The 10,763-nt window shown below is 43.2% G+C and overlaps 1 protein-coding gene across 2 annotated transcripts in view; it reads left to right on the forward strand.

Annotated features, from left to right (window-relative positions):
* LOC102757074 (formimidoyltransferase-cyclodeaminase) overlaps positions 1 to 10,429 on the forward strand; it is a 32,487-nt gene extending 22,058 nt beyond the window's left edge. For both annotated transcript variants that reach the window (XM_015569165.1, XM_015569166.1), the window contains exons 5-6: positions 1,121 to 1,306; positions 9,617 to 10,429. In XM_015569165.1, coding sequence (XP_015424651.1) covers positions 1,121 to 1,306; positions 9,617 to 10,053 — 623 coding nt within the window. In that variant the 3' untranslated portion in view covers positions 10,054 to 10,429. The remainder of the gene's footprint in view (positions 1 to 1,120; positions 1,307 to 9,616) is intronic.
* The last annotated feature ends 334 nt before the right edge of the window (positions 10,430 to 10,763 follow it).

Genomic DNA, 10,763 nt, shown 5'->3' on the forward strand with positions numbered 1-10,763 from the left:
AGGCCACCTCATTCCCTCTATTTCATACACTGGACGAGAACGTGCCCTCATTGTCCTTCGGGATTGTAATTAGCCCCGTGTGAACGTGCTGTTGGCTGCAAACAGGCTCTCGGTAGCAGTTCTCTAGAATAAACAGGATAGTTCTGTAATCTGAGAAGACGAGGTCAGAGACAGGATCTAGGTATAAAGAAGGGACAGAGAGGATGCAAAAATGTTGTCGTGTAGAGTCCCCTCCATAAAGTTATGCTGAAATATTGGGCTTCTTTAGGGAACCTCTGGCCCGATGCTGGCCAACAGAACTTCCTGTGATGATGGAAATGTTCGATATCTGCGAGGTTCAATAAGGAGACCGCTTGCTGTGTGTGGTTATCGAGCCCTTGACATGTGGCTAGTGCAGCTGAAAACTTAATTTTTAATTGCATTTCATTTTTTTAAATGCATTTTTATTGATTTCAGAGAGGAAGGGAGAGAGAGAGAGGCACATCATTGATGAGAGAGAATCATGGATCGGCTGCCTCTTGCATGCCTCCCCCTGGGGATCGAGCCCTGACCGGGAATCGAACTGTGATCTCCTGGTTCATAGGTTGACGCTCAACCACTGTGCCTTGCCGGCCAGGCTAATTGTATTTTATTTTAATTGATTAAAATTAAAACTTAATAGCACATATAGGTAGGGGTTACCATATTGGACAGTGCAGATCTGGCCCTGGCGATCTTTTAATCTCTCCTAACAACATGCACAGTTTGAGGCTGTCAGAAAATTGTTAAAAAATCGAAGGCACCAATTTCACTCGTCTTAGTGATGAGCATTTGTAATGGCGTAGACATCCTAGCCTCCCTGTACAGAGACAGGCGTTTATTCCTCGATTCCTCCTTCACGGAAAAATAAAGCATGTTCAAACTTTGATTTTAAAAATGAGTATGAATTACAGGCTTTCACAGTGATGGTTACACAGTGATGGGAATGGACTTAATGCCACTGATTTTTACCCTGAGAAATGGTTGCAATGGTACATTTTGTGTTAAATGCGTGTTACCACAATAAGACAATTGTAAGCTTGATTTTCTTCCGTTGGGCCCGATTTTAATGTACTTTTGTTAACGCCTCCCGCTGCCACAGGCCTGGCCGAGACCCTCGTCCTGCGCGTCCCAGGCAGCAGCGTGTTTCTCTTCGGCGAGGCCGATCTGCCCAAGAAGCGCCCCCTGGTCCAGAGAAGGAAGCAGCTGGGCTGGTTCGCAAGGAGGGATCTCAGTGCCCTGGAACCCGACCTGGGAGCTGCACCTGCCCGAAGATGTGGCTTAACAGGTTCGCAATTTGGTCTTCTTCTGCTGTTGTTTTTAAACTTGACAGTAGACTCCTGAGATGCCCTCGACTTGTTGCATAGTGTCGGTCCCAGTGAGGGCCCTAGTGAGTTGGGTCAGGGGCTCTCTGCTCTTGCTCTCACCCGTCTCTCCATAAGCTGACCAGAGAGGCTAGCAGCCCTCCTCGGACACTTGATGACAGTCCCTTAGAGGGAGATTCGAAGATCCATGATGAGCCCTGCCGCCTGGCCATGGTGACAAGAATGGTGTCACTCCCGACTCTGGGGTAGGGTCCTGGAGGCCTGCTGCTGTGCGCGGGGTGGGGTGGGGGGTACACTGAGGGGTAGGGACCTGGTCTAGGTTACTTGTAGCTGGTAGGAAAGCCTATCCGAACCTGATCAACCAGTGTGGCCAGGCTGATGCGTGCAGCTGGAGATCAGTTCTGGGGCAGCTGGGGAGCCTTCTCTAGACACCAGGCTTCTGGAAGAGCAAGCAGGCACCGGGAACAGGCATGGCGTTCTCCCTTCCCGGGGGTCCCACCGGTTCTTGCCTGTCTGCTGCTCCAGCCCTGCCCTGTATGCAGGGCTTATCTAGGAAAAGGAAAGCGCCCCCCCCCCCCAATTCCATCCCTGTTCCCTGCACTTCACCATCCCGCTGCCATTTACTTGAATCTTAATTCTTTTATTCTCAAATATCTTCTGAAGGGGTCACAAATTCAACCATGCTAGGTAACGTTTTGGTTGTCAGTTACTACCTTAGCCGTTACAAAAATATTGGCTACCCAAGAGGTGGGCAGGTGTAAGTCACACAGAGGCCTCTGCGTACGGTCCCCTGGTGCAGAATTCTCTCAAACGAAGGGTGTCTGTAGTCGATGCAGCGGAAAAATCATGGCTTTGAGGCTGAGTTCGAATCCCGCCCCTGCTGTTTACTGGCTGTGTGACCTCTGAGAGTTCCGTAAGCCTCAGTTCCCATATCTGTGAAATGGACACAATCCCTGCACTTCCCTCATAAGTCCATGAAGTTGAAATAATGTGTGCTAAGTACCAAATGCAATAGTAAAGAGCCTTTTCCCCCTTCCCTGCAGAGAGGAGGTATATAAAAAGTGATGATAAGTGTGTTTCCGTCTGTAGTTATGTAAAAGGGAAGAAACTGATCGCTCCCTGCCAATTTGAAACTCACATATTTTCCCACGAGTTGTCTCGCAAGTGTAGAAGTGTAAGTTCTGTGACTAAATCCTCAGAAGTCTAGTTCCTGGTTTCTAATTTGAGCCTCATTGGAGACTGAAGGGATTGCACCACAAACCAGTCAGCCCAATGCCAGGTAGTGCAATTGCAGCTAGTGGGCAGGCGCTACAGACGGGCTCCTGGTGTTAGAATACAGCAGAGCTGGCTTTAGCGTTAGGTAGGCAAACCTTGAAAAACCCAGTTCTCATTTTTGCAGTGAGAATGAATGGGTTCGTACTTGGGAAGAACTCTAACCTGATTTGAAAAGCATATCTGAGTTAAAGACCAAATGTTCAGAACTGGCACAAAGGGGTTTAAAGATGGCATTTTGAAGGCAGTTTTGATACTGGTAAGGATGTTGTTACAGGCCCCTACTGCTAAAGGTACTATCATTTGGTTCAAGCTGTGGAAGTGAGTTCAGGGTATGCATCCGGAGCTTCAAAGGTGTATATGGCTGCCTGGCAGGAGTCCTGTTTCTGGTGATAAACCCAAAGGAGATAGTAAAAGGTGCATGTCCTTATGTGCAAGTATATTTATCAGAGCATCACTTACAATAGCAAGTGCTGGACACATGATGCATGTTCAATATTAAATAAACTGTGGCATGCCTAAGTGAAGGACTATTATGCAAGCAATTAGGCATGAGGTTGCGGAAGAATTTTTAGAGACATGGAAAATACAACACATTGTAGAGAGAATTTGTAGATAATAAATGCAACAAGGAATTTGTTAAGTACTTAGTATGCACCAGACACTGTCATCAGTGGGCAAAACCGAATTGATATGCCCTCAAAGAATTTCTATTCCAGGGGGTAGGGATGAGAAGACAGACAATAAATAACAAGCTTAATTAATAATGAATTCTATAGCATGTTGGAAAATGATAAGTGCTATAGCCAAAAAAACAAAACAAAACACCAAAAAACCAACAATAAAACAACACCACCACCATGAGCCCCGGGGTGGGGTGAGCTGTGAATTTCAATGGGATAACCCAGAGTCAGCCTCACGGTGATGCAGCTTTGGAGCAAAGACCAGGGAGGCCGGTAGCCACTGGAGGTGTGAACAGGCGTCTAGGGTGGAGGGACTGGCCAGGGTCAAGGCCGGAGGCGACAAAGTAGCACAAATAGATGACCTAAATATTGGGAAAAATACATCTTATTTATCTCAAATTTTGCACATTTTAAAATTTATAATGCTCCAACTTATTTTCATAATTTCTCTAAATTGATCTTGTGATTATTTTCAATTATCTTTCATGAGGGATAATTATTAAGGTATATCAATGGTCAGTTTTTGTAAAAGCTGGGTTTCAATGTGTTCATTTAGATGGGTTTGATGGGAGAGTCAAGATAAGAAAGATAAAGTAGCACAATTTTCCCCCCAATGTCTATTTTGCTAATATCTCCTGACAAGTGGCAGAAGCCTTCATTTGTGCAAAAAACATGAAAGTTACAAGAGTGGCTAAGTTTAGGCGACCTTGTCCCAGCACAGGCCCTTCATTTAATAGGCTCAGAGCAGGTGCCTGCAGAAAAACATCATGTCTGTTTCAAGGTGGAAGAGTAAATAAGGGATGTGGATAAGCAATTCGTTTCTAGTAATTTGCAGACCAGATTGGAATTCAATATTAAGACACATGATCAGCCCAAATCTCAGGGTACCTTACTTGCACAAATTCTCCCTTAAAAAAACATTTATGGAGGAAAGAGTAAAATGCTTTCGTTTTTTTAAAGCCCTCTATATTGAAGTAGAATTTACAATACTTTGGTCATTAAGGTATAAATGTTACTCATCTAATTTTTCAGTGCATTTAGTTCTCAACAGTGGTGGTGATTTCCCTTATTTTAAAATCTAATGGCTTTATATATTTTTCTAACTTTCTTTAGTTATGTCAGTGTTTCTCAACAAATCTTTCCACTTCTCCCATCAAAACAGAAAAGCCTCAACACATTGTTGCTGTTTATTTCTTTTCCTAAAAAAGAATTAAATAGGATGATTGGTGCTATCAACTGAACACTTACAGTTAACTTTCCAGTGACAAATTAATCTGCGCAGTCCCCCAGAGGAAGCAGATCTATGAGGGAGCAGGTTTCTGTTTTGAAGTTCCCTAAGAATATTATAAACAGAGGAGGAAAAAAGTGAGCTCAGAAATGACTAGCACTCCTAGTCAGTGCCAAACAGACACAATCTTTTAACCAAATTCCTTTTAAAAGTTTGTAGTTGGCCAGCTCGTGGGGAACATAAATTAGGGCAAAGCAATAATAGTTGATACTTTTAGATCTATAAATAAATACTTTATACATATATATTTAAAAACCCTAAACATTTATGGGATAATTTAAACACTGCTGGCTGATATGTTATATGAATGGCCTGCATATACTATATGCATCATTGTTTAAAAATACAGGGACGATTCTTTGAACTACACAGTTTCATATGCTGTTTTGGGAATCATGGATGGAGGTAATCGGCACATCTTGGAGTCAGGGACTTCTGTTTAGCTATTTAAATGGGTTCCTGAGAGCTGCCCCTGCCACTTCTCTCCCTGTAAATCAGAAGCGTAGCATCACCAGCCACTTTTCTTGACATTGAATAATGCGATTTACTCCACATCAAAACTTTTACTTAGTCTCTGAAAAATCGCTTTCCCTGTGTTAGAATGAGTCTGTTAAGTTTTAAGGAACCAATTTCCATGATTCTCTGTTTGACTCTCCATCTACTTTGGATGATGGAAGGCGAAAGTCTCGATGTGTAATTAAACGTGGAACCTGTAATGGGCACATGAAGGACTTGGGTGTCGGATGGATGAAGGGCACCACTCCACTATGGGAAATTCGGGAACAAGCAAGTCACCTGAGCCGGCCTCACCCGGGCTGGCTTCATCCCATGACGACGTTAACGTGCACCTATTTGTGTAATTTCCTCTCTGAATTCTCGCTGTTCTGAAAGATTCAGAGCTGAGAAATTGAGGTTCACCATTCCTTGCAGAGCAGGAAAACATCATACGCATTTTGCAGAAAAACAGCCGAGCAAAGGCAGTGTCCTGAGGAGGTGGAACTTGAATCCGGATCCCTGGGGTGCCACTCCCAGCTCTGCCCACGTGCTCCTCACTTAGCTTTCTTTTCCATAGATCTGGCCACATGCCTCAGAGCCCTGCGTGCTTCCTGCCATGGGAGCGCGGGGCTGAGCAATTATGTGTCAGTTTTATGGCTTTGGTCACCAAATGTCTTGTCTCAGCTGTGGTTTCTCTGTAGTAGATGTTCTAAAAAAGTTAAAGCACCCGTATGTAACGGCGCCTGTTCGCTCCGGGTAGTGACTGTTTGTGTTGTGGGACCTGAGGTCCAGGTCGGGTGCCTGCTCTCTCTGTTACTGTGAAGCGAAGACCACCTCCAGGCTGGGCTTTATCTTATTTTCACCTCCTTCCTGTTTTTGTGCCCAGCGACTCAAGGCTCCTGGCACGCAGCAGGTTTTCAGGAAAACATACTCACGGAGGGAGTTGCACGTTGGTCCACGAGAATCTCTGTTTATTCCCATTGCACAGGAATCCACCCAGGTGACGTTCTCTCTTCAGATATGAAAATGCCAAGTACCCCAGAACACCACCCCAGCTCTCTCCTCGCACATGTGTGCCTACTGGCCGCTGGGGAGGAGCGCAGTCTAATGGGTAGGACGCCTAGACACCCCTAAGCAACTTCTGGGCACTGTAAATTGATTGATGGCTGTGCCACTGAGAACTATTTGTGAGGATAGTTTGATCTAAGGGGGAAGAAGGGCGCGTGTCTCCTCTGAGGGCTGCCTTCTCATTGTTCTAATGGGCTCTTCGCTATTGTTTTGTCTGAATGCAGGTTTTTATTTGTGTTCTTCCAGACGTGGTCCTACCACAAGCATCTTTAAACCAGACATTAATAGCGTAGTTCACAGTCATTACTGCCAGTGCTCAAACACAAGTATCGCATTCGTGTTTGCAAAAGCTACACATCAGATGTTAATTAAGTGCATTTGGGGCTTTTTTGTTTTTTTTTTTTCTGCTTAAACAATCTGGCAGAAAGAGTTTACATCTCTATCAGTTCACCATAAGGTCTCTACAATATCTAAATCACCAGCGTGCAGTATATGAGAAATGCAGTGTTTCCACACAAGAAAATAGCAGGATTGTCAGGAAGACATCAGGCCTGTTAGATTTCCTTGGGAAATAATAGCAACTGAATCTCAGTTTCTTTTTCTTTTTGTTAAAAAAAAGTATTTAACTAGGAGTAAACACCAATATTTAGAATGACAATTTTTTTTTATTAAAGAATAGAACACATGGAAGGTGATATCATAGCAGAGATTTTCCCTGCTTTTAGGCTGCGTGGGGGCGTTGTGACAGTTGCATTGGAATAGAACTGGGATTTGAGCTTCGAGTGGGGAGATTCGCAGAGCGGCCTGCCAATCTGTGGAGGTAGGGGCGGGGCGAACCACAAACAAACAAACTCACATCAGCTTTCTAATTTTAGAGCAAAAAGTGGAATCGCTTTAATTATATGACGTGTCACTAGAAATATGAGTTGCTGGGATTAATTATTTTCCTTATTTAAAAATTTTTGCAAAGTTGAATGAGCATAAAGAGTCAAATTCAGCATTTGAATAAAGTCACTGGGCCTGCTGGATTCGTTAGAATTAGTGCACCGTGTTGGTGTTGGACTTGGAGGAAGTTGGGAAAGCATGCATTTGGGCAGAAAGTGGTTTTCTTTTCCTCTCTTCCTCTCTCCTCCTTCCTCTCCCTGCACTCCCTCCCCTTCCACCGGAGAAATGGGTCATGGCCTCCCAACCCCGCAGAAAGGGAACCCCGACCCGATGAGGTCAGAAACTTCTCAGGACTCATTGGATCGTCTTTGTTTATTCACTGCTGAAGCTGTTGTGATAAAACAAATTATTGTGTAATTAAAGTTTAATAGAAGAATTTAAAATAACACATAGCAATGGAATACAGGAAAAATGATCATTCTGTGCTAAGTGGTTCCTTCTTATTTTATTTAAAAGAGAATATAAAAGTTGCTTCTGATGTTTAGTTTTATTTTTCTAAGAAATAATTAACTTTTACATATGCCTTTCTTTTACGTATGCTTTTAGGGGCGTTTTTAAAATAGTGGGTTTTTAAAAATTAAGTAAATCAGTGTTGGGACAAGGCTATTCTTTATCAAATTCTGTGCTCTGGGCTGGAAATCTAAATGTTTTCTATCTTCAATAACTTACCTTAGGCAATGAATTCATTTGTTAACAAGAATGATCACCTTTGGAAATGCTACTAAAAAGGGGCAGTTCTCGGGCATGCGGTGGTAAAAGGGGCCGTAGGAGGGACTGGCCCGGCCACCACAGCGTGGGCACGAGGGCCCTGGGTCCATCTCAAGGACTCCCTCAAGCTGACAGATTGCATGTGGATATCTGAATGCTGATTGGACACATCGCCGTTTTGAAATAGCCAAGCACAATAGGCCCAATATGTGTCTTGAATAGTCGTGCTTACTGTGGCAGAGTGTATATAGAAATAGACTCTTCAGCAAAAATGAGTGAGATCATTGGAGTGATGGTGAAGATGAGAGTCAGAATAGGGAATGTCTATCAGATTGGAGGAAATCGTTACCTGTCGGGTGAAGGAGAGAGAGAAGCCATGCTTGGATGTTTTCTATTAATGAACGGCATTAGCATTGACCAAAAAAAAAAAAAAAAAATTCCAATGTGCTCTGTGAAATGTTGAAACTGATATACTTCTCAAAGATATTTAGAGTAAGTGATTGGTGTATGAGATTATGAGAGAGAGAGATGTATTGACTGTTAGGAAATTTAATTTTTGTGAAATCAGCATGATGGAGAACTACTGTAATCTGATCATTTCTGCAGAATTCCCAGGAGGAAGAGGCCCAACCTCAGGAGTTGAAATGTTTTATTATGTGTACACATGTGGGAAAAAGGCGAAATGTGGTTTCTGTGTGCTGATTTTCTGTGAAGCGTCTATTAGTTTGAGCGTGCCCAGGCTAAGGCAGCAAAGCCCCCAACCACGGCTCCCTTTCCCAGAGGACATCTCTGATGGACACTGGCATCCTGAGCAATACGTTTGAAAGTAGCAAGAAAAAGCCATGACAGTAAAATGAGGTTGAAATAGTAGCTAAGGAATTGTCATCTGCTGGAGATGAGGTCAGCCTTTTATCCTCCGTCAATCCCTCATCAACCTTGCTTTCAGAAATATAAGGTTCCCCCGAAGTGAAGAAACTGCAAACCTAAGCTTTTTATGCCAATGCTAATTTAACCAAGTTGTCCATCCTAAAGTGTAAACTATAATTAGAGCAGGGTTATTTATGTAACATGAGCTGCACCATTCCTGAGGCAAGAAAAGAAGGGACATTTGCCCCCCGGCTCTAAAGTAACGGGGCTCAGAGAGGCCTTGGCCGTCCCAGGTCCTGGGGACGCTGGGGTGGGACAGGTGCCTCCAACAGGTCGTACCTCAGTAGGTATACAGAGTGCTCCAAACCCTGCCAAACCCATTCTCATGAGACACAAGTGTTTTTTCTCTTCCCAATTCCAAGGCTTTTTGTCACTTTTTAGTGACCACCTTCCCGAACCAAGACTGCTGTTGAAGTTCCCTTGAATTGGGTGTTAACCTAACTCGGTGATAACGGGTGTGTTTGGGGAGAAGGGATGGGTACAGAGTATGATTTATTCGTGTCTCCCAGAGCCCTAGGCCCAACCCTTGTGGAGATGTCCTTGGAAATGAATGAGAAGCCAAGACTTTTTGCTGCTGTTGATATTTAATACTAAAGTGCGCTGCCCCTTTTCTGCTGGTATTTGGGAAATTCCGGACCCTTAGCTCTTCTAGAAAAGACAACCTGCAGCTACTTTCAGAGTAGACAAATGTTTCTGCTTTTAGCTTAAATAGCTCTGTTTTATATACATATATATTTTACAAAGCTCTGGAGTTGGTAATGATATTTGTATTATTTTAAAGTACAACCACGTAAAGGTAGCTCCTTGGATTAAAATTGGCTAAAGAATAGAACATTCAGAAGGAGGGTTTTGCTTTGCTTGATTAACATGCTTTCCCAATGATTTAGGCGTCGGCGCCAGCCCGTATGTGATGAACTGCAATGTGACCATAGACTCCCAAGACTTGGCCTTGGGAAAGGAGATTGCTGGTGCCATTCGGGGCTCAAATGCAAATGGACTGAAGGGCGTCCAAGCGATGGCCTTTCCCCATGAAGGGAAAGTCGAGATAGCTTGCAACGTGGAGAGTTTTGAAGACCAAGAAGCTGCAGAAACCTCAGAAGAGTCCCAATATATGGCTTATAGTGTCCTTGGGGACCATTTTTCTTACGTATCTCCTCATTACATAGAAGCGCAAGTTAAAAAGCTGGCGGGTGATCGGGGAATTGGTACTATAGGGAGAGCATTAATTGGATTTACACCCCAAGAGTGCAAGACCTGTGCTGAATATGCTATAAAAGAAAATATCGGGGAATTCTGGAAGATACGGGGAGGTATTTTCATGTGATCCAGTTTAAGAATTCATGGAAATTTTAAGGAAAAATGTCAATCATTACAAAGTTTTGTCTGGCCAGTGAAGATGAGGGAAAGATACAGGCATTCTTTGCTCAACAGCCAGTCTTTATGGATTGTTCCTCATTGCCCCGTGATAGTTCTAGTCCTCGTTGAAACTTCACAAGAACCTCTCTGCACCTCGTTTATGCACTTTGTGCATTAGAAGACCCCCCGAATCAACTGAGTGGAATGGGCATGGCTGCCAAACCATGTCAATAGGTTTAATTGTTGAGAACAAAACCAAAGATGGATTTGATTTCCTTGGTTTTCCCTAACTCATTATTTCCAAGGTCTGTATTCAACTTCCATTTTTCAAATGATCTTTTTTTTTTTAAATGTGCATGTTAAAAAATGTATGTCACTAAGTGACTAAAAAGTGGGGAGAATTATAAAATAAAATTGCTCTTTCAAAGCCTGGTTGTTCTTTTTTGCCTTCCCACTTTTAGGATAACCTATTGTTTATTGCAGAGATAACTCCAAAAACCTGATTTGCCTAATTTTTTAATGTTTATATAGGGAGATGGAATGGTGGTGTGGGGCATGACTTCAAGGAATTGTGTTTATCCTTTTTGGAATTTAAATGGGAAGTCTGAAGATTTAGGGCATATATTGCTTTTGAGCACAGAGAAGAGTATCAGTGGAAGGAATTTATTTGAAAGAAAT

The sequence above is a fragment of the Myotis davidii genome, unplaced genomic scaffold (assembly GCF_000327345.1).
Source record: "Myotis davidii unplaced genomic scaffold, ASM32734v1 scaffold945, whole genome shotgun sequence".
Taxonomy (NCBI): domain Eukaryota; kingdom Metazoa; phylum Chordata; class Mammalia; order Chiroptera; family Vespertilionidae; genus Myotis; species Myotis davidii.